This window comes from Cupressus sempervirens, chromosome 5 (assembly GCF_028749045.1).
Source record: "Cupressus sempervirens isolate cs-2001-9-10 chromosome 5, ASM2874904v1, whole genome shotgun sequence".
NCBI classification, from domain to species: Eukaryota; Viridiplantae; Streptophyta; class Pinopsida; order Cupressales; family Cupressaceae; genus Cupressus; species Cupressus sempervirens.
In genome coordinates this window covers 375,882,534-375,908,152 of record NC_143122.1, presented here as the reverse complement: position 1 = coordinate 375,908,152, position 25,619 = coordinate 375,882,534, and the positions used below count along the sequence as shown (strand labels likewise).

General features: G+C 34.7%; 1 protein-coding gene across 2 annotated transcripts in view; it reads left to right on the top strand.

Annotated features, from left to right (window-relative positions):
• LOC149556330 (uncharacterized) overlaps positions 1–25,619 on the top strand; it is a 220,752-nt gene that overhangs the window by 37,964 nt on the left and 157,169 nt on the right. For both annotated transcript variants that reach the window (XM_089830591.1, XM_089830590.1), the window contains exon 4: positions 14,996–15,073. In XM_089830591.1, coding sequence (XP_089686717.1) covers positions 14,996–15,073 — 78 coding nt within the window. The remainder of the gene's footprint in view (positions 1–14,995; positions 15,074–25,619) is intronic.

Sequence of the window (25,619 nt, the reverse complement as noted above, 5' to 3'; positions counted from 1 at the left end):
AAAACATTAAAAGCCCGCCCAGATATGTTGGATCACTACGCACAAAATATCTTTCAAAAACACTTTACAGACAAAATCCAATTTAACAGCTCGTCCACTTGTTATATTCTTTGTTCTTTTTCTAAAATGTTTTTCAATTTTTGGCAGATCTCTTCTCAGTACATCCCAACAAAGATTAGATGTTTATTACTCAATGAAACTATTCGACTTTAGACCAATGAAGCTCTTCAGTGTGTTCTGACAACTCATCGTCATTTTGATTCACCTTATTTTGGAGGTTACCTCAGAGCCGTTTTATTCTGCAGAAAGAGCCTTTAAAAATGAGTACAAAGCTGGTAGTGTTCACACATGTCATACACACAGCGTTCTGAAGGGATTCTTTGACTGTTTGATAATTTAACACCTCCATTATGCATTTTAGATAGACAAAGGGCAAATCTTTGCCTCCATTATTCGAAACAATACATGGTATGAGCAACCAAAAGTTTCCATGATTTTTAAGCAAGCAAAAAAACAAACTGATGCTGCACTGATACAATATTCCTGTTACTCTCAGACAGTCCTGCCAACTTCTTCAGACACGACCAACAACTCTGGTGATTTTCATTTGCTTACAGAAATGTAGAGATACGAGTAGTAGCAACGTGAATAGTAATTTCAATGCAACCATCCTTAGAACAGCTTCACTTGTTTCGCCAAGGCTGCTTTTCTGTTGGCTGAAATTCAAATCGATAAATTTATTGAAAATTACTCGCAGCGTGGTCTCATATGTTCAGAAGTGTTCCTGAGGAATTTGAGGCTATTTGTCTTCTGGGGTTAATACCTGCATACACGACTCTCTAGTGGATCCTTTCAACAGAGCAATCACAGGATCATCATAGTCACTTGCCTGCTCAACAGATCCCTTCATTACTCATTCATGAAAAACTGAATGTTACTTGGTGATACACAATAGTGTGTAAAAACTGTAGATTTAACTGGTCAAAATGACCCATTGATCAAGCACACTAAAAGATGTTTGCAATTTACCATATTTGACAGGTCTGGAAACAGGTAGACCTTCAACCTCATGCTGATGTGCATTGTGAAACTCACAGTCAATAGAAAACTGTTGGAAGACATTTGAATAAGAAAATGTACCAGCTGGAAAACAAACAATCAACATTACAATCTACTGTGAGCATTTACGTAAGTATTAGCAATAATGACACAACCAGTGCATAACTTGACATCAATGGAATATACCAACAGTCATTGTATGCTGGGCACTCTATTATAAATGTAGCTCTATCTCCATCACTGCCATGTTGCAAAATAGACATTCTTACTCCCCACTCTTTCTTAGGTATCATCCATCTGTTTGTTTCATACCTCAAATGGTGAAAACTAGTCTTATGTTGTGCTATAAGCATATTTGCTCCTATGTATGCTTTCTCTTCATGATCTCCATTAAAATTCTTTGAATAATAATCAGTCAATTCAAGTGCAAATACAACTGATGTGGACGATGTTGAAGAAAATACGAGTGTAGATTTAGTCATGCACTATAGTGGCGAAGCAGGCAAGGCCGACGTTTGGTATTTGAACAGTGACTGTATAAACCACATGAGAAGTAATGAAATTATATCTTCTTTCATTCATACAGTATGAATTGATTTTGGAATTGCATAGGGTATTTTTTTGAGGTTCATAATCATGTGGAGTTGTTAACATGAATGTCCAGATGATTCTAGGATTCTTGTATCAGGTTTGATGCATTTCATTCGACCTTTGTACGAATGGGTTTTTTGATGAAGTAGGTCAAGGAAGTGGAGCTGAAAGAGGAGCAGAAAGGTACTGCAGCCAAGGCTGCTTTCATGATAAATCAAATGTTTGGGAGAACACCAACTAGCTTTTGGTCTTCTCAATTTAGTGGATTCATCCCCCTCTCACCTATTTTCATGATTATTTCCTAAAATCTATGAGGCCTTGGGAGCAGATCTAGACTTAATGTTGTTAGAATACTGGTTAAAGACCTTAACCTTTTCATGTTCTTAACTCAGGTAACTAAGCTTCCTAAAATGAGTGCATTTTTTTGTTGTTGCATCCTTGGTAGATATCAAGAAAGCATTGCTATTTCTGCTCTTGGTATATTTGGTTGTTTTTTGTGTGCTTAGAATTATAGATTTTTTTCTCCTCATCGACGTAGCTCTGATCAGCCTATTACTGCTTTTTTTGCACCTTTATCTCCTTTGTGGGGTGTGAAAAGGCCGGCTAGTTCTATCAGTGGTCATTCCAGATCTGTTAGATTTGTCAGATCTTGCAGTGGTTTCTTGCGTCAGCGACACTCCTCCATGAGTTCATAGAGACAGTTCAGGGCTCCTGTCCATTCACAGTCTTATCCTTCTGTCACTGATTTCTTTTTGCCAAGAAAGGACTCCTAGTCTTTTTCTTGTTCTCTCTCTTCTTCTTTTTCTTGTTGTTTCATGTTGTTCGCTTTTCTCGGACATTGTTTGGTGCTTCTGCTGTTATTGGTTGTCTGGTTGTAAACTCCTAGTCCCATAGACCTTTTGTGGTCTTTTGTTGGACATTAGTAATTTTATCTCATCTCATCTTATCTCCTAAAGATTTCTCAAATTGCAATGATGGTCTCTCTTTAAAAGGGTTTTTTCACATCAAGCAGTCTCAATGGCCCTAATCCCTAACTTTGTGTTCCCCTAGGTCTTCAAGGTAAGGTTAAACTCTAGGATACTTTGCAGTTCATAGGGAAGCTTCATGTCTTAAGATTATCCAAGGATTACTCTACGTGACTTCAATGCAGTGTTATCCCTTGATCATAAAAAGGGTGGCTTGTTGGTGTTTTTAAGTCTTGTACGTAGTAAGTCTTTCATCCAAGTTCTAAATGTATGTACTTAAGTTTACCTAGGGACAACATAGGAACATTCTCACTTTCGGTGGCGTTATAATATTATCACTTTTCCACCTTTAGTGATACTTCCACTTTTGGTGCACTTATGACTTTATCTGTTTTCCACCTTTAGTGGGTGTATTGCACATACATCTTTCTACTTTGGAGGTTTATCCACCTTTAGTGGACATGTGACAAATTCATGTTTCCACCTTATGTCGGTGATAAGTTGTCTCTTTATGTATCTTGTCATAAGATTAAGATACTTGTCATAATCTTATACCTTCCTATTTCTCACTTTGTTCTATTTAATTGAGGGGTCTCCTTTGTACAATTAGTTTTATTGCATTCATGGCGAGGATGGAGTTTATTCTTGTCATATTAAGTATTTCTTGTTATTGTACTTTCCAATTAGGCCTCTTAAATCTTAGGTGGCTATCTCAATAGACATATCTTAAATGGTATTAGAGCTCATTGAGTGTCATTGGATAGCCTTTTTGAGAGATTTTTGGGACAGTTTGGGGGTTTGCTTTTGTAGCTTTCTATTACACAAAATTGGAGCTTGATGGTAAAATTTTGAGGTCACTATTTGATTTAGAAGGCCCAATTTAGCTGCAAGATGAACAGTCAATTTGTCAGAATTAGAGTAGTTGACTTGGATCCCACTCAAAATTCTCCCTCTATGGTGGTACATGCATCATAATTACTTTGTGTCTTGGAGGGAGATTTCAGAAAATGACATCTGAAAGGTTAGATTTCTACAATCCATATCAATGCATAACATTTTCTGGATTAGATTATGTAAGAAGTTTTATCATTAATTTTTTAGATCACACTCCATGATCCATCAAGAACATGCAATGCAAGGGAACAATATCTCAGTCATCTGAGCTCCATTCTTTGAGATCTTTTTCATTATTATTTTGGCTAGAATTTGCGATCTACATAGCAATGCAGGCGGTTTTTGATTTCAATGCCTGACTTTGTAGAAAATCCAATAATTCCCATTTTTTCAACTTTTTGTGCCTCTCTTGGGCTTATACAGACTCCTTTTCAGGTGTATTTTTTTTGAAAATGTATGATTGTTAATGTATGTATAGTGATGCTATCAATTTGTAGTGATTGTGATCAGGAATTGTAATTTCAACACATTGGCTTATTTTGTTTATTTTTGCAATTGTAATGCATAAATCTCAGTTTGGTGTTTTGCATTGTGAGCTCAGTTTGGTGTTCTACATTGCACAAATACCTTACCATCTTGGAGGGGGGTCTAGCTTTAGTGGACATGTTGCACAATTGTCTTTCCACTTTGGACGGTGATCCATCTTAAGTGGACATGTGAACTCACTTTTCTAGCTTAGGTGGGTGATAAGTTGTCTCTTTATGTTTCATAAATAAAAACAGGTCATATATCTTATACCTTCCCTTGTCTCACATTGATCTATTTAGCCAAAGTGTCTCTTTTGTACTATCCACCATCTTGTTGCATTTTCGGTGAGATTATAGTTCATTATTATCGTATAGATTCTTTCTTGTTATTGTGCTTTCCATTAGCCATCAGATGTTGGGTGGCTATCTCCATCGACAAATCTTCCACTTACTATCTCCCCTTGTTAATGTTTTTAACTTTTTATGGTCTAGTCGGATAAAACTAATTGCATATATATGTGTGTGTGTGTGTGTGTGGGCGCGTGCGCGCACATCATATATATAATATATCTAACTATTGACATTATACAATAAATTGAATTAATATGTTTATACACACACACACACACACACATCATTGTTTGTGTATAAATATAAGTCATATTATATAAAACTCTATTGTATAATAATGCAAATGTCTGTTTATACTGATTGAATAATTAAACATTGACCAAATCGTGCATATACAAGGTGAATAATGTGTGACGTGGGAGTCACAGATGCGATGGGTCATGACTCCACGTTGGAGTCATACCCATTAGGATATGTCTCCCTGATACTCTATAGATACAGTGAAGTTTGGTGATATAAAACAATGAAAAACAAACACAGAATAAATAGTCTTCGACCATTGTAAAATCACATAAACCGTCAAACACATCAGTAGCTAAGTCTCCTACGTGGAGTTCAGTCTGCTAATCAGTGATAAATATATAAATATATATTGAATGCAAGATCATTTCAAGGGTCATAAGCATATATGACCTATGCATATATATTCATCGTATAATTCAGTCTAAAGAATATAGAACCTCTTCATATATTTATTGTATGGTACAGTGAACAAGATTAACTTTTGAATTTAAATCTGATCACAAAATTCAACATGGTATCAGAGCAGGTTTAATAGACATGGTCAAATGCAGATTTATAGACAAATTGATTCACCAAAATTTTTGTAATCTTATTTCTATCAAAATGGTGAATGAAATCAGAATTGAAGACAAACTTAAGGTACTTCAAATTTTGAAGCCTGGAAACTACAAATGATGTTAATACTAAGAAAGCATGAGTAGAAACAAAGAGACTACTCAAAAGTACAATGTTATAGATGTGACCACTATGTGGACACTGCAACAAACTGTCCTAACAGACTTAAACAGCAAGCTTCCTTTGCTGAAGTCAGTAATCCAAACTTGGATTCAAAGAAACTTGTATTCTAAAGAACTTCAAAATATCCATAAAATTTGTGAAATTTTGGATTAAGAGTTCATTGTTGTTGACCATCCTCACCAAACCTCTTGCAAAATGAAGGTGGAACACTTCTGAGGTAAACTTGACATTATTGTAATTATTGAGAAAGAGTCTCAGCTTATTTGTTTATTGTCCTAATGAAAATATTTATGTTATTACATGACTATTTGGGCTTTGTGTACATCACGAGGAAGTGACAACTTCCAAATGATTATCACTTATATTTGTAAAAGTTATTGAAAGGCGATGATCTTTTAACAACTTAACCTTCTATTGTGATGAACATCTTATGATGTCTAAGAAGATCATGATAGATGACAACTTGCATGGTGGATCACTTTCCTTAAACAGTCGATGGCCTTTTATTGTTATCTACATTTTATAATGTCTAAGTAGGTCATGATAGATAATAACTTGCATGGTGGATTAAGTTCCTTAAACAAACCATGGCGTTCTATTGTGATGGACATCTTATAATGTCTTAATGGATCATGATAGATGTTAACTTGCATAGTGGATTAAGTTCCTTAAACAAACCATGGCCTTCTATTGTGATGGACATCTTATGATGTTTAAGACAAATCATGATAGATTATATCTTGCATAGCAGATTAAGTTCCTTAAATAGACCATGGATGTTTCTATGGCAAGTATTATTGAGGATACATTACGTATGGACATTTTTTTGAGTACTTGATGAATATCATGCGACTTGGTATGCTAAGGCAATTACTCTTGATATCATGAGATGATAGTTAATTGGAGGATCTTTTGATCAAATATATCCTTAAATTTGTCATTCCTGATAACACATTGAAGTAATATCTATTCATGAGTTTATCCTTCTTAATTAAGATGGAGCCTTAATGTCTTTATAGTTCAGACAGGTAAAACTAATTGCGCACACACACACACACACACATATACACACATCATATATATAATGCATATAACTATTGACATTATACGATAAATTGAATTAATATTTTTATAAGCACACGCGCGCACACACACACATCATTGTATTTGTATAAATATAAATCATATTAAATAAAAGTTGAGTGTATAATAATGCAAGTGTCTTACACCAATCGAATAATTAAATGTTGACCAAATTGTGCATATACTAAGGTGAATAAAGTGTGACGTGGGAGTCACACACCCGATGGGTCGTGACTCCACGTTGGAGTCACACTGACTCCTCGATACTCTAAGCCTATACATAGAGTGAAGTTTGGTGATTTAAAACAATGAAAAACGAACACAGAATAAACACAGTTGTTGAAACAAATAGCTTTGGTTGAGAAAATTGCACTGATCATATGAGACTATACTCATGTATATATACATGTCGATATGTTGAATACTGATATGTATATGTACACGAATATAATTTTCGTTTCATTATGGTGATCGCAGCATTTAGAACTGCCAATGCATATTATTATTGAGTAATATCCGAGAAATGAGTTCAATAGACAATCGTATTTATACTGATTGTTAAATGATTGCAATGGACTTAGTTAAAGTCTTAATGGCATTAGTTTTGTTATGACTAATCACATCGGGTGTGACCATTCCACCGATCAGTTGCATTGGTGAATGGTCATGTCTCCATTTGGAGACATGCCCATTCACCCATGTACCCATCTAGACTTGTATACATAGTATATGCCACCCGATATTGCAAACATAGAAATTGATTAATGTATGCAGATTGAAGGCAATACAAACATCGATCTTGAAGGAATATTTATATCATTTGCATGAAGATTATATATACTATGCACCACTTTGGATTCTTCATTGGCATTGACTGTACTTGCAGGAAATATACATACTTCAGCATTGCAAAAAGAAATCTGTAAGTAAACATTACATGGTATCATAGCTTGGCTAAGGAAAGATCACACTATGTTTATTGAATCAGATTTTTACTTCCTCTCTCCCTACAAAATGACAAACACAATGAGATTCGTGTTAGAGTAATATTTTGTTTTCTTACTAAAATCATTTTGATTTAATTGGTTAAGTTATTACTCTTTAGTGCTTAAGCTTTCTCTTAGGTGCATTAATAATTAATTCTTTTATTAATTATTAATGTGCAACCTAGCTTTCCTAGGCTTTAGGGTTTCGTTCACTGTTAAGGTTGAACTCTTGTAATTGTTTTTTATTATCTTAGAATACATTTTCTCTCTTACTCTGCTGAGATTTCCAAGCTTCGCTTTCTCCTCTTTGGCTTCCTTCCAGCGACAGGTTATTTTGCATGCAAGTGTTCTTGGCAAATTGTGAAGTTGGTTGTCTCAACTTCTACATGGTATTAGATAACTTCGAATCCTGGAAACTTCGAGTAATGATGTTGTTAAAAGAAAACAAATTGGAATCATTTGTAAAAGAGGACAAAGAGGAACCTAAAGATGATTCTAAGAAATCAGAATGGATCTAGAAAAATGAAAAGGCAATGAAGATAATTGTAGATGCTATTCGAGACCACATAGTACCTATTGTGGCAAAACATACCATAGCATATCGTATGTTTCAAGCTCTTGAAAATGCATTTATAATCAATAATACAGGTAGAAAACTTGCTCTTAAAAGGAAAATGAATAGTGTAAGCATGAATAAAGGAGAAACTATAAATGCTTCCTTTATGAGAATTACAGACTTAAGAGATCAATTATTTGCACTTGGTTATGAGATTGAAAATCAAGAGTTATCCTTAATAGCATTAGGAGGACTTCCAAACTCTTGGGAATCCTTTGTACAAGGTATAAGTGCTAGGTCTAAAATCCCTAAACTGGATCATTGAAGATTAGATTGTTTTCAAGAAAAATCAAGATTAATGATTAAGGGAAAACACAAAACCCTAGATGAAGATGTTCAAGTTCTTAATACAAATGGTCATAAGAAAGGAAAGAAGAAAAACGACAAAAGGAAAAGAAATTTTCATGGAAAAGAACAATTCAAATAGAAGAAAGACTTGTCCAAAATCCAGTGTTTCAGATGTGATCTATATGGACATTATGCAATAAATTGTCTTGATAGATCTAAACCTCAAGCATCTTTTGCAAAATTTGAGAAGTCAAATGAAGGCAATGAACATGAGAAATATGCTTTCTATTCTGCATTATCCAGCCAAATATCAACAAAAAAGAATACATGGATAGTTGATAGCGGGTCTTCTAGACACATCACTGGATATTAGGATAATCTAGAAAGCATGAAAATAGAAAGAGATGAAGAAGTTATAATTGTTGATGATTCTGCACACTCCATAAAAGGAATTGGGACCTGCACCATAAAATTGAAATTTGGAAATTCTATTTAACTTTCTGGAGTTCTTTATGTGCCAGGTATTAAGAGGAATTTAATATCTATGTCTGCACTTGAAGATGATGGTTTTAGAATTGCATTCATGGGAGGGAAAGCACTAGCATGGCCTAAAAATTCAACCGTTAAAAGTGCTCTAACAATAGGAGTAAGACAAGGACTTTTAATGAGCTATGTGCTAAGACAAACCTTGTACTTGTACATGAGACCTCGGATTCAAAGGAAATATGACATAGAAGACTAGGTCATATCAACTTCCGTGCTCTAACATCAATGGAGAAGGTAGTAACTGGAATGCCCAAGTTAAACCATATTCACAATGAATCTTGTAAAGGTTGTCCCTTAGGGAAAAACACTAAAAAGCCATTTCCTCATAGTTTGAGCAAAACAAAAGAAGTAGTGGAACTAGTACATTCTGATCTATGTGGGCCCATGTCTTTACCTTCTATAGGAGGATTCTTGTACTATTTGATATTTGTTGATGATGTTTCAAGGAAGACATGGATGTACTTCCTTAAATGCAAAGAATCTGAAGAGGTTCTCTCTAAATTTAAAGAATTCAAAACTATCACAGAGAAGTCCTTCGGTAAGAACATTAAAATTTTGAGAGCAGATAATGGGAAGGAGTATACTTTTGAAATATTTAAAGAGTTTTGCAAACTCATTGGGATTAAGAGGGAGTTTACAGTCCCTTACAATTGTCAACAAAATAGGGTTGCTGAAAGGAAGAACAAAACTATTGTAGAAGCTGCTCGGGCCATGATTTTTGATCAAAATTTGAGTTTGTTCTTTTGAGCTAAAGCATCCAACACAATAGTCTATATTCATAATAGATGTCCTCACTCACATTTGGATAATAAGACTCTTGAAGAAGCATTTTTTGGAAAGAAACTTGACATCAGTCACCTAAGGATATTTAGATGTCCTGTATATGTTCATGTACTTAAGGAAAAGAGGACTAAGTTAGAACCTTCTGGAAGAAAGGGTATTCTCATTGGTTTTAGTGAAATAGTAAAAGGATACAGAGTCTACATTCCTGCACAGAAACAAATAGAACTAAGCAGAGATGTCATCTTTGAGGAAGACATTGCTTTTGGAAGAGCCAAAACCTCTGATGAACTAGATACACTTGATGTATCTCCAGATGGACTCCTGCTCCTGAGATTCAGAGGGAGTTTCCTGATGAGACTTTCACTGAAACTGAAATCTTTCCTGAGACTTAAGAAGAGAGTTTTGATCACTCTAAAAGGCCACTTTGGGCAAGAAAAATAATACAGGAAGGAGATGAATTTGTAGCTCCTTAAGGAGCCTTCCAAGAAAGCAAGAGATCTGGGAAACTGACATATAATGTTTTCATGTGTGAGAGCTTGAATCTTGAACCTTCTAGCACTTCTGAAGCTCTTAAACATCAAGCTTGGAAAGGCGCCATGGTGGAAGAATTCGAGTCTATACTAAAAATTTGATGTTTGGGAAATAGTTCTAAGACCTAAGGAAAAATTTGTTGCGTCTTCAAAATGGCTCTTCAAGGTTAAGTATGCTGCAGATGACAGCATTGAAAAACATAAAGCTCATTTTGTGGCTAGAGGTTTTTCTCAAAAGGAAGGAATTGACTTTGAAGAAACCTTTGCACCAGTTGCTAGGTACACTTCTGTTAGAGCTGTAATAGCGATCGTAGCAGCCAAAGGTTGGAAAATCCATCAAATGGATATAAAAACTGCTTTTCTTAATAGAAAAATAGAGGAATAAGTATACCTAGGGCAGCCAGAAGGATTTGTAACGCATGATGTTGCTTCTTATGTTTGTAAATTGAAGAAGGCTCTATATGGGCTTAAACAGGCTTCCCGAGCCTGGTATGAAAGGATTGACAAATACCTTCTAAGTCTTGGATTCACCAAGAATGTGGCTGACCTGAATCTCTACTTCAAAGTAACTAAAGGTGATATGTTAATTCTAATTCTTTATGTTGATGATCTTCTGATTACAGGGGAAGAAAATCTTATTAATCAATGTAAGAAAGATTTGGCTTCTGAATTCGAAATGAAGGATTTAGGAATTCTTCATTCCTTTCTTGGTTTGGAAGTACATAAGAAGTTTGGTAATATCTTTCTACATAAAAAGAAGTATGCTATTGATATTTTGAAAAGATTTGGAATGTGGGACTATCGACCTATGTCTACACCTATGGAAACCAACCTTCACAAGCTAAAGGAAGCAAGTGCTGAATCCATACTAGTTGATCCCAACTTATATAGACAGATAATTGGGTCCTTGGTGTATCTTGTAAATACTCAACCTGATATCTGCTATGCAGTGATTGCATTAAGTCAGTTCATGTGTGAACCTCGTGAGATTCATCTTGTTGCCTTGAAACATATATTGAGATATCTTCAAGGTACTATTGGATATGAACCTAAATATGAGAATACCAACTTGGAGTTCCATGGATTTATTGATTCCGATTGGGCCAGAAGTGTAAAAGACCGAAAAAGCACATCAAGATGCTGCTGTAGTTTAGGATCAGCTATGATTTCTTGGATTTGTCGAAAGCAAGCTTCTGTTGCTCAAAGTTCTACTGAGGCAGAGTATATTGCAGCAGCTATGGGAGCTAGAGGAGCAGTGTGGCTTCGGACTTTGCTTTCTAACTTGTTTGGTGAGCCTATGAAACCTACCACTATTCACTGTGATAACCAAAGTTGTAGCAAGTTATCTATGAATCCGGTATTTCATGATAGATCCAAGCATATAGAAATTCCTCACCACTATGTAAGAGACATGGTGGAAAGAAGAGCTATTCAATTAGAATATATTAATACAAGTGATCAAACTGTTGACATTCTCACCAAGGCTTTCCCTAAAGTGAAAGTTGATCATTTCAGAAAGAAACTTGGCTTGATTGAAATGTAAGTTTATGAGATTGAGTCTCAACTTTGTAAAATTTGTGTTAATTAAATAAAGATGTTTAAAGTGTAAACTCTTTTGTCATATGTTAGTTAAAAGAGCATGTTGATGGATATCATGTGACTTGATATCTGTTGAAGATCAATTTGTTCAAATTCACGGTGGATATTATGTGACTTAATATCTATGGATGCACCATGCCTTGGTATGGTGAATATCATGTGACTTGATATCTATATACACATCATAACTAAAAAGAATATCACGAGACTTGATTTTCTTATATATATCTTGAGGATATTACTTCTTATAAAATTCATATGCACTTTGTCTTCCCTAGCTAAGAGGTAGTGTTGAAACAAATAGCTTTGGTTCAGAAAATTGCACTGATCATATGAGACTATATTCATGTATATATACATGTGGATATGTTGAATACCAATATGTATATGTACATGAATATAATTTGCATTTCATTATGGTGATCAGAGCATTCAGAACTGCTGATGCATATTATTATTGAGTAATATCTGAGAAATGATTTCAGTAAACAATTGTATTTATACTTGATTGTTAAACGATTGCAATGGACTTAGTTAAAGTCTTAATGGCATTAGTTTTGTTATGACTAATCACATCGGATGTGACCATTCCACCAATCGGGTGCATCGGTGAATGGTCATGTCTCCGTTTGGAGACATGCCCATTCACCCATGCACCTGTCCAGACTTGTATACATATTTTATGCTGCCTGATATTGCAAACATAGAAATTGATTAATGTATGCAGATCGAAGGCAATACAGACATCGATCTTGAAGGAATATTTATATCATTTGCATTAAGATTATATATTCTGTGCAGCACTTTGGATTCTTCATTGGCATTGACTGTACCTGCAGGAAATATACATACTTCAGTATTGAAAAAAGAAATCTGTAAGTAAACTTTACAACAGTCTTCTACCATTGTAAAATCACGGAAACCCTTGAACACATCAGAATTAAGTCTCCTACATGGAGTTCAGTCCGCCAATCAGTGATAAAATACTTTCTGCCACCTTGTAATAAGTTGAATACACACACACACACACACACACAAGTCATATATGCTTATGATCCTTGAAACAATCTTGCATTATATATATATATATATATATATATATATATATATATATATATATATATATATATATATATATATATATATATATATATATATATATATATATATATATATATAGCACTGGGATGTTGAATTTTGTGATCAGATTTAAATTCAAAAACTAATCTTGTTCACTGAATCAATAAAATTAATATATGCAGAAGTTCTATATTCTTTAGACTGAATTATATATATATAAATTGTATTGATTCAGTGAACAAGATTAATTTTTGAATTTAAATCTGATCACAAAATTCAACATCCCAGTGCTATTTCTTCTTCTACTTCAGTTCATTAGTCACCTTCAGTCAAAGAATATCCGTCCTACCAATGACACTTTTAACTTGGAACGATGACAGAACTAGGGATGCACTTATTGTAGAACTTTTGGATAAATTTCTGGCTAGTGATTCTTGTTCTTCTTAGTGCCTAAAGCTTGTGATTCTTTCATACTAGACAATGTAAATTCTGATCATTGGTCCATACCTGTACATTAGGAAGGATGTTCATATTTTCATTTATCAGTAAGGAATTGAGCTGAGGACCTACTATTTGCTACTGCCACTAGTAATTGGCCCCCTTTGTAATCGATCCATCTTTTATTTAGGTGCGGCTTATTTTCTAACACGCCACCTTAAGGCTGCACTACAAGTGCTTGAGGCTCCAAACTTGGCCTGGCTTTTGACCCAGGTTCTGATACCATGTTTGCAATATATCAAGTATTTACATTATGATAATAGCTAAAATAATTAAAAAAAATTAAATGACAAAATGAGATTATGATTTTAGGAGGGTGGATTGTCGTTTGAAATGTTTAATTCAAAGTTTTCTTGTGAGATTTAAAGAATGAACTAGTATGTATTATATTCAATTTGGAGAGGTTCCAGTTGACAACTGTGAATAGATTTTTGATTCAAAAATCTTTCCACAATTGTCTACCAGACGCTTTCCAATTCACGATTATTGGCTCTGGAAATATCAGGTTTAAATCTGTCATACTCTATTTCTCTAGCTTGGTGGAAAAAAACTTTACACAGTTGTTTACCAGAAAGAAGTTGTCCAATCCATGATTAATGGACTCTGGAAATATCATGTTTTTAATCTGTTATACTGCATTTCTCAAGCTTGGTGGAAATTGGCTTTTTAGAAAAAAAAATAGACACATATTGTTGTATTGACTTAAGAATTATCTCAGTGCTCTCCATAAGACAGTTCATAGTATATATAAATATGACTTAGGCCACTTATTGAAACCTTGTCAGTCAATGGCCTCAGTAATTCAATTGTGACAGATATTTGATCTAGTTCACTTTGTTGATCAGAGTCAGATATAATGCAGATATTATGCTATTGCTTTAAGTATTGCAAAACTAGGATATATTGTTGTTGCTGTGATATTTATTATATTTCTTGTTATGTTTCTGAGATCTTCTTTACATAATAAAAAGAATTTATATTCATCTTTATCTTCTTTAATTTTGATTGTTGTACACTTATCTTTTACAATCTTTGGCAAGATACAAAAGTCTTGGTGACGCTTATTCAGAAAAATTGAAAATTGGTATATTGCTATCTTCCCATTCTTATAAATAAATTATGTATAGAATCTGTTTATGATTCATCCCTTTTAAGACACGAGACTAGTTGTTCATATGAAAATTATGTCCTCTAGCTGTTTTTTTGTGTGGCACGCAGACAGAGTGAATTTTCTTGACTTAGAACTTGATTTAACTTTTGGCAATCATTCTATTTACTGGTCTGGATAATGTCTATTAACTTGTGAAGCCATATTTACATATAATATTTTGGTAGATGATTATATACAGGAGACAAATGTGCCAGTTTTCTCATTTCATTTTCAGCTTATTCTAAAACTATGTTGCAAAGGTTATTCATCTTGGATTCAATCATCAACTGTTTTGACGCTTGTCATTAATGATATGTAATTATAGATTCATGTCTGGTTTGCTAATAGGAAATTAATTTTGCCTATGGCAAAGGTATAAAATACTTATTAATTTGGAAAGCTGTGCAGGTTCGGGAACAAAAGCGGGCTGCACTTTTGGCAGAAAAACGTGCTTTAACTGGCTCAACAAGTCCCCCACGGATTATTGTGAGTACTGTTGCCATGTTCATGATTTTTTTTCGTTTTTTTTGCAACAACTTTGTACTACACAGAGAAATTCAATTTCATTAGATTACAGGATTAAGATTCATTTTTTTCTCATTGTATGTTATACCCATTATTTGAAGTAATATCCATTATTTGAAATATCCTCAAGTCAAACTTTATCCCCTGACATTTTAAAAGCTTTTTGTAATATTGTACAGTTGGTCCTAACAAGGTCTTGGCATTGTGGGACTTACAAAGTTTTTCCTTAATTTTTTGGACTACAGACAAACAATAAGAAGTTAATATAGAAACAAGCTTTTGGTAGACGTAACAATCCAATCATTATTTAGAATCCTCAAACAACTTTTCTTCTCAACTGTGCTAAAATTATATCTGATACCCCTTGTTAATGAGTAACTGATGCAGTGCTCCCTTCCTAAGCACTTTAGCATGATGAATTGTTAGCCTATTCAGTGGGTTCCCGTAGGCTAATGAGTTATGGTTAGGGGACTCATGTTGACAGTTTGATCCGACTTTTGGTAGTGACAGGTGTTTCATTGAGTTCAACCAGTTGAAACATGCACAGCACCCTTTTCTAAAGTGTTTTTGAATAGCTTTTGTTAAGGAAATAGGATCAAGTAATAGTACCTTTTATTACTTGAATTCAAGTAATATTGTTATTGAATTCAAGTAATATTACTTGAATTCAATAACAATATTGCATCTGTTATTATTACTTGATCCTAAGTCTGATAACACCTAAGTTGCCGATTTGGGTTCCGGGTTCGGGCAAATTTTTTTTTCCCCATTTGGGTTCGTGGGTGGGTTCGTGAGTGTATATATATATAATATATATGCAAAAAAAATTAAAAATTCACATAGTTGTAAAAGTAAAACTAAGTCATTCCATAGTATGAATATATCAATGTTACTTGATTATTGATCAATGCCAAATGTCAGAGATAAACATTAAATACTCACTCATTAATCTATGCTAATGTTGTAAATAAAATCATACATTGAATTACTAAAATGCAAAATGGAATTTCAAAACATAGACTACTTCATTAGATTGATAGATAATAAATTATGACTTAATAAAGTTTGAAACTGTGAAACATGGTGATGAATCATAAATGACTCAATGAGTCAATGACAAATGTTTAAACATAGTTTATCAAAGATGCAAATGCCCTTCAAAGGTCAAATAGGTCATCAAAATATGAGGGATCAATGGCTTCATCCTCATCTATATCATTGACATTTTCCTCATCATTGGAATCCAAACCAGTTCCACTAGCCCCAGATGCAGCCACATCCTCCTCGTCCTCCTCAACATCTAGCAAGGCAATTCTAGATATATCTTGGACAGTCATATCCAAGTCAGAAGTCTCAGGTAGTACATCCCACAACTTCTCTGGTCCCTTCTTATATCCTGGATCCTTGCGTGATAGGAGGCGCTAGTTGTTGTGAATAAATACCAAGTCCTCTGCTTTCTTCGAACCCAACCGGTTACGCTTCATTGAGTGGATAAAGGAGTATGTACTCCAATTCCGCTCAGCAACAGAAGAGCTCACAACCTAGAGAGACAACCAACAAATTTAAAAAAATTAGCTAAGTAATTTTACAATACAATAGGAATTTAAGAGTGCTAATTTGACAAGCTAAGTGGCCATAAGAAAAGGAAAAAAACTTAAATACATACTTGTGACAAGATCTTAATGGCAAGAGGTTGGAGGTACATGTAACTTTCCCCATGTAAGTACCACCATCCAGTGGCATCCAATCTACTTTGGTCATTGATTGCATCAAGTTTTGCATTTTTGCCTGAGACAAAATCAACAAACTCTCTCCTAACATTTGATGCCACATCAGGATCACTAAAGAGCCTGTTAAGTGCCCTCTTATACCCAACAACAACTTCAAGATCTCTATATGGTGCCACTCTACTAGGAATAGCAAGTATCTCACTGCTATAATATCTAGGAGAAAGTGCATATGCCAGGAGGTGTAAATGTGTAGTCATCTTGTTCCAATGATGTAGAACAATTTTTTCCACCTTAGTGTACAAGGTATCAGGGTCCTACTCTCTCCTTTGAATGACCTAGGATGTCAAATGATGTATATGTAAGTTATCTTGATGTAGTGTTAATAACTTAATTAAAATAAAAAATCAAAATCTCTCAATAAACAAGGATAAAATATTGTATAAAAATTTGAACTTACTGATTTCATTCTTTCTAGCATGGAGTCCATGGCATCATATATGTTCCCCAAACAAGGCTCATCCGTGTCGGCATACCGAAGCATAGACATGATGGGCTCGGTGAGTTCTAATGCATATTCCACCCTATTCCAAAAATCATCACTCAAGATCAAATCCTTTACAGTTTTGGCCTTTTTTGTATCAGCTTGCTTCCATCCACCCCATTTGTTGCTAATAACCATTTGACACAATGCCTCTTTCACCCTCACAAGTCGTCTAAGGACGATTATGTGTGAAGCAAACCTTGTTTCAGCGACCTATTACCATGTTAATTCAAATTGTAAGTTAATATGGTAAGTTGATAACACAAAAATTTAAGAATATGTATTAAATTTTGTAAAGTATGACACAAAAATTAAAATGAAAAATGAAGCTAAATAAAGTTTAAAATTTACCTTCAATAATTCCAAGCAGGAGAAAGTTCTGAAAATTGCTTGTGACATATGGTGATTTCTCACAAACATTTGGATTTGCTCACCTTCCTCATACACATTTTTCATCCATTCAATATGGCTGCCCATTATTTTCATCACCAAGTTCAAGATGTGGACAGTGCATGGTGTCCAAAAGATATGCTCATATCGTGCTTTTACCAAAGCACTTGTAGCTTTACAAACTTTAGCATTGTTTGTTATTACTTGGACAACATTGTCAACTCCCACAGACTCTATCGATTCAATGAGAAGTTGGGCAATGAAATTTGCATCCTTTACTTGCCCTTCACAATTAACCGCCTTCAAAAACATTGCCCCCTTGGGGCAAACAACAATCACATTTATTAATGGACGGTTTTTGCAATCTTTCCATCCATTAGAGACAATGCTCACCCCCGTTTGGATCCAAGAATCTCTTATTGGTTTGAGGAGGTTTTCTACATTCTTTCTCTCCTTATGCAATATGGTGGTTCTCAACTTTTCATATCCAGGGGATCGGTAACTATGAGTTGCATCATTTATTGCTTTCACCATCTCTCTCCAATAAGGGGATCTCACTAGATTGAATGAAACACCATTTGTAATGAGGCAACACCCAATCTTTATGTCAGCAATTTCTCTCTTGTCATTTTCAAATGCTGTATCTAATGGGCCTCTCTTGCGGGATGCGGGTGTTTCTATTTCATCTTCATCCACAGATGGGGTAGGTAAGAAGGGATGTGGTCTACTGATTGTTTGAGAGGGTGGTGTTGGTTTTTGCTTTGACTTATCTTTTTTTGCCTTTGACACTAACCTATCAGCCTCTTGTTGTTCTTTTAATATGCTTGCTATTTGAGGAGCCGGCAACCTTTTTTTACCTCCCTCTGGGGGCTCCTCACACATGGCAATCCCTTGACCTGGTGGACCTATCAAATGATGTTTAACCTGGTAATAGGAGTTTCTATATTGGTTTTGGCAAAAATTGCATTTCCATATATACCCTCCCCCACCAGTACATTGCTCAATTCTTGTTGTATACTTCCACAAAGGAGAGCCTTTATTAATTTTAAATCTTTGGGATCCCACCCCACCCACTGAACCTTGACTACTCATTCTTGGATTCTTGCAATCTATAAAAACAAATTAAAAAAAAAATTTCAAAACTTATACAAAACTTGATAAAAATTTAGAACAAAAAAAAAAAAAAAAAAAACTAAAAACAAACTATGAAAGAAGCAAAATGAAGGATCAAATGCATACCTGGAACACTCAGCACTGATTATTTGAAGGATTTGAGACTCCACAATCTCTACAACCTTCTCTTCAAACTTGCAAAATGGCCACACCAAAATGAGAGAGCAAAATGACAAAGCAAATGAGAGATTAGATGAATGAAATGCATCTAATAGGCCTTACTTTAGGGTTTGGCAAAAAAAAAAATTAAAGAAACATATTTTTAATGCTTTTTTGGGCCACTTTTTGGCCCCACCTATCGCAGGTCTGCCTAGATTCACTCAGGTCTGCAACGGGTCCGAGTAGGGTCCGTGTTTTGGCCTACGGGTCCGCCCGAGTCCGTCCTTGCACAGACCCGGGTAGACCCGCAGGCCAAAACACGGACCCTGCCCGAACTTGTCGTGAACCTGGGCTCGAATCCAGACCTGGACCCGAGCTCCAGGGTTTGAATCCGACAACTTAGGATAACACAGATCAAGTAATAATACCTTTTATTAGATGCAATATTGTTATTGCAGATTTTGACAAGTAAATCAAACTTATCAATTTGTAAGTAATTTTGAATTGTTTAATTTTAACTGCATATTAAATTTGATCACTGCAACATTGCCTGTGATTTGTGTATATCCAAGTGCAGCAATTGAGTGAGGATTTATACATATTGGTAGAGAGATGTCCCAGGTAGAGCTATCATCATCCACTCACCTCCCACTATCATCATCCATTAATGCTAAACAACCAACTCACCCGCTAACGCTAAACAACTAACTCACCCACTATCATCCACTCACCATCCCTTCTCCCCCTCTCACCAATCCTCAATAGACCCTCAACCTCTATACCCTACTTACCTAGCTCACTCTGTCTCTACGTGGCAAGCCACGTAGGGACATGTCCCTACATGGTACATAACCTATCTTCCAATATCTATTCATAACAACTGCGATTAATTTGAAGATGCCATAACAAATAACAAGTGATCTTCATAATAATCACTGTCATACATGACGATGATCGGTGTTTACAAGAACCATGGTTTGCACTATTAATTGGAATTTGCAGTAATTAATGTGTAAAGCAATTTACCCACAGATTGATGATTCGGTCAAATTTAAATACTGATCACTCAATACACAAATTAATAATCATTAGATGATATAGATACAACACAAATGTGTGTGTGTATATTTATGAATTATCTAATGTTTACTAATTCTGAAATAATAATGATTAACTAGTCATCATAATAACAATTTATTTCTTGGTCAAATCAATAAGATTGAAACTACAACATTAACACTCCCTCTTAGCTAGGGAGGGTTGTTTATAAGATCAACACACACAACTCTCAAGTAATGTGGAGCGTTATCATCTCAATATGATATGCTAGAAAATGGTGTGACTATAATCAACATTGCTTTATTATTAAGATGTTACCTTACGGTATCATCAGAAGAATGGTACATTCATGAATATCAACCATAAGATATTCACCATACTTACGTTTTCTTTGGAGTGTGCATTGGCATCAAGTCTCATGATGCCTACTAGAGAAAATTTATGCACATGGTGTCTCCAATACTACGTCTCATAGTATGCACCATGACATATCTTAGTAATGTAACTTCAAAAGTTACATGAGAGACATGTACTATCATGATCTTGATCGACTTCAACCAAATGATATCCATCATGATAGGAGGTTAACTTATTGTTAAGATCTTCACTTTTCAATAGTAATCTCAATCAAACATCATTGAAAAATTGTTACCTTTCATGATGTTTCTACATAATCATGTAGTAACTCACATGATAAACAAAATATACACGTATATCTTTTAATGAAAAATGTAATTGGGACTCAACCTTAGAAAATATAATCACATTTTAATTGTTGGGCTAGCCTTAATGAACTAGCCTCATACCAAGTTTACTTCTAAAGTTATCCACTTTTGGTTTTGAAAGGGGCTTATTAAGAATGTGAACCGTTCGCTCATCTGTGCTAATATATCTCAGCTGTATGACATTTCTTTCCACCATATCCCTGATATAATGTTTGGGGATCTCAGTATGTTTTGATTTGTTATGAAATACTGGATTTACTAAAAGTTTTATACAACTGTGATTATGACAGTGTATAGTAGTAGGTACATGGCTTGTCGAACAATCCTACTAGTAATTTCCTCAACCATATTGCTTCTGGAGCTCCCATGGATGCTGCAATGTACTTGGCTTCTGTAGAACTCTATGCAACTGAAGATTGCTTTCTGCTGAATTGGTTATCATGGCAAAACTTAAGCTGGGTTATCCATCAAATGCAATATAATAACTACCATGATAACTAACCATTACTTAATGGAAAGAGGGATCATTTTCTACCTAGCTCAATTGATCAATGCTTAAGAAAATATTTGCAATAATCGCATAATATTTTCATAATTAACTAACTTGATTAACATATAAAAGAATAATATCGATAATGTTGAAGGCTTAAGAATGCAAATCTTGACCCTCTCTGGTGCAAGTCTTGGCATATGGTGGAGAGGAGAAGCATTGTTAGGGGCTTAACTTCCCAATCACAGACCCTTAAATATCCCCACACAATCTCAACTGAGAAAGACCATTCTACCCGTGATTTGGCATGGGACACTCTGTCCTGCCACTAAGCATCCTGGTGTTAGAGTGTCAGCTATACAACCGACTAAACTATGGAGTCCTCATTTGCCCATCTATCCGTCTGCAAGCCACCCTAACCTCTAATGATAGCAGCAAGTATTGTCACTTAATTAACTTGGCCAAAAACTAGACTTATACCCATTGATCGCCATGAGCTGACACAAACTATTTTACTTGTTTATTTTCAAAACTGATTTTTTTAGTGCTGATTACCCCCTTTTTTTTACCTGCTGATTATTCCATGTAACCTTTGGTTATCAGCTCACACCCTTCTTCTCAACCTTTTTGGTCATCTTCGATGAATCCTGGTGTAGCTATCCAAGATTTATTGATGAAAAATCTGCTTATTTCAGACATGATATCTCTGCCTAATCTGGGCTTATAACAGATTATAACAGAAGTTTCATTGGGATTACATTTTTTATTACTAAATCTTTGATGGTGCCTCTTTTATTACCTTCGAGACATAGATTATGCCCATGTAAGAATTGCACAGAGCTGGAATGTTCTCCTTTTGCTGTATTCTGAAATTTTTTTATTGGCAGCTGAATCAGGTCAATTTACATACTTTAACAATCATCTATGCAAACATAACATCCAAATTTGGACCCTCGTCTGTCTGGCTCTATTCATGGCATTATCATTTATTTATGATACGTGCATATTTACTCAAAGCCTCTATTCATAGTTAATATAAGAGATATGTAGAAAGAATGCACAACCTGATTGGTGCAGGGGGTTTGGACACCCTTGTCTATCAGGAGAAACTTGAAATGCCTTGGTGGCTTCTTGATTGTAGTACAACAGGCCTCTATTGATATGGAAACAACTACAGTTTGCAAGCACTTTCCTGTAAACAATCATAAATAGGGATAATAAGCACCGAAATAGAGGCAATGTTAGGTGATATCAACCACGTTATAGATGCAAAATGCAGTTATGAACAATTGCAGTATATTGCAACTCGTAGATATAAATCACAAATATGGAAGTGCCATCTGCTATGAAGGCAATCACAGATACAGAGAAGGTCAACTGCTTAAATGCACGCTGAATATGCTCTCCCATAAATGGAGTTACAAACTAGATAGAAGAAAGGTGGTAAAAACATGAGTTACGTTCTTGGCTTAATAAAATTAAAAGGCCAATAGAACAAATGGCTATTTCAACAATATTGAAAATAGGCCGATGACTTAAAATACTATTATTAAAATATTGCCAAAGGTAGAATTATAAATTGCTCTCAAAGTGTTAATATAAGGATACCATTTTGTATCTGCCTTTATTGGTATATGCATATACACATACGCATATGTGTTTAATATTCTAAATATAGGTAGTTGTGTATGCATCATATTTTAAGTAAGCATATACGTTCATGTATGTTATATTTGAATTTGCACTTATATATGTATATATGTATGCACATGTACAAATACATGTAGGTACCATAGTATCATTATATTAAGACATGTCAATCATAAGAGGAAGCTTTGAGATCATCCCAAATTATAAAGGTAAGAATTTGTTCTTAGCTTGATTTTTTTATTATCTCATTAGGTACATGCGTTGACCAGTTAGCTCATGGTGATCACTTGGTAAACCCTTGCTTGCCTAGTTCAGTTTTCCCTTGACCAAGGTGGTTTGTGACACATACTTGTTAGCTCAATGGGAGGTGTTGCCCTCATGCCCTTTCCTTTTTTGGCAAAAGTTTCCCCCTTCATCATGTTCCTGCAAAATAAGTTTACCAAGGTAATAACATATTTCCAAATTGTTTAATCAAACAAAAAAAATCATATTAGCCAATCCACTTGCCATTCATGCAACATCATAACGAAAAACATTATTTCAATTTCTCAAGAAAACATAACGATTAATTAACTCCTCAATTTCACATGACAATAAGGAATAACTAGCATTTTTGTAAAGTTTCTTACCATATTTCAATATAAGGCTAATTGATGCACGATGTTGTTTGCAAGTTTAAACATTGACGCCAATGAATTTGATTTGCTTAAGAATATGTATATATTAGTACAGAAATAATAGAGATGTTCTTGTACTTGGGATGCTTACGTTCCTTGATATACTTGCATTAATAGATTTTGATGCCTAGCAATATCGGGCAGATCGAGTGTATGTATAACAAGGAGGGGTGTGAGAGTGATGGGCATGCCTCCGAGTGGAGACATGACCATTCACTGTCACACCTATTTGATGTTTGATTATCATACCTGTTTAGGTGAGTTTAGACATAACACAAGTCTAAACATATGTCAATGAACATAATGAACTCGTTTCATATGCAGCCCGATAATGACACTTATACAGATCAATAATGATCTAAATCACAAGGGATCAAAATAATCTTGATCATGACTGAGATGCGATCTTAGATGTAAGTATATATATATGTGCATCGATTACAAATGAATGCAACGATCATATGCATAATGATATTAATAGTATTATATAAATATGTATGTATATATATCAGTATGTAAATCATACTGGTATATATATATCTCTGATCGTAGTCATTGTCCGACCAAAGCTACATGCTTTAACACTCCCTCTTAGCTAGGGAAGACAAAGTGCATATATATATATATATATATATATATAAGTTCTCCTTATTTGAGAAGTGATATCACCTAGATTGTGATACACTTAAGCAAATCAAGTCTGATGATATTCTTTCCAATTATGGTATGTGCACATATATCAAGTCTCATGATATCTACCCTAAGAGATCAGTTCTCCTTATTTGAGAACTGATATCACCTAGATTGTGATACACTTAAGAAAATCAAGTCCCATGATATTCTTTCCAATTATGGTATGTGCACATATATCAAGTGTCATGATATCTACCATAAGAGATCATGGTATATCCCTAGATATTATGTCACATAATACCCACCATGATAAAATGAACATAATGATCTTCTATAGATATCACGTCACATGATATCTATCAATATATCCTTTTAACTATCATGACTTGTATCAAGTCACATGGTATTCATTATGATAGTAATCTAATCATTATAAAATCACCTTATAATGTACATTTCATTATAAAAGATCATCACCTTTTAATAATGTACATAGGGTAGGCCCATAAGTCATAGTCGCACATATGATAAAAGAGTTTACACTTTAAACATCTTTATTAAAAATAATTCAAATTTACCAAGTTGAGACTCAATCTCATAAACTCACATTTCAACCATACCAAGTTTCTTTTTGAAATGATCAACCTTCACCTTAGGAAGAGGCTTGGTGAGAATGTCAGCTGTTTGATCACCTATATTAATATATTCCAATTGAATATCTCTTCTTTCCACAATGTCTCTTACATAGTGGTAAGGGATTTCTATATGCTTGGATCTATCATGAAATACCGGATTCACGGACAACTTGTTACAACTTTGTTTATCACAGTGAATAGTGGTAGGTTTCGGAGGCTTACCTCTCTTGCTCCTATTGCTGCTGCAATGTACTCTACCTCGGTAGAACTTTGAGCGGCTGAAGCTTGCTTCCTGCAAATCCATGAGATCATCGCTGATCCTAAACTAAAACAACATCCTGATGTGCTTTATCGGTCTTTTACACTTCCGACCCAATCAGAATCAGTATATCCATGTAACTCCAAGTTGGTATTCTTATATTTAAGTTCATACCCAATAGTGCCTTGAAGGTACCTTAATATATGCTTCAAAGCAACAAGATGCATTTCTCAAGGTTCACACATGAACTGACTTAATGCATTCATAGCATAGCAAATATCTGGTCGAGTATTCACAAGTTACATTAGAGACCCAATTATATGTTTGTATAAAGTGGGATCAATAAGTTTGGATTCACACTTGCTTCCTTTAGCTTGTGTAAATTGGTTTCCATAGGTGTAGACATAGGTCGATAGTTCCACATTCCAAATCTTTTCAGAATATCA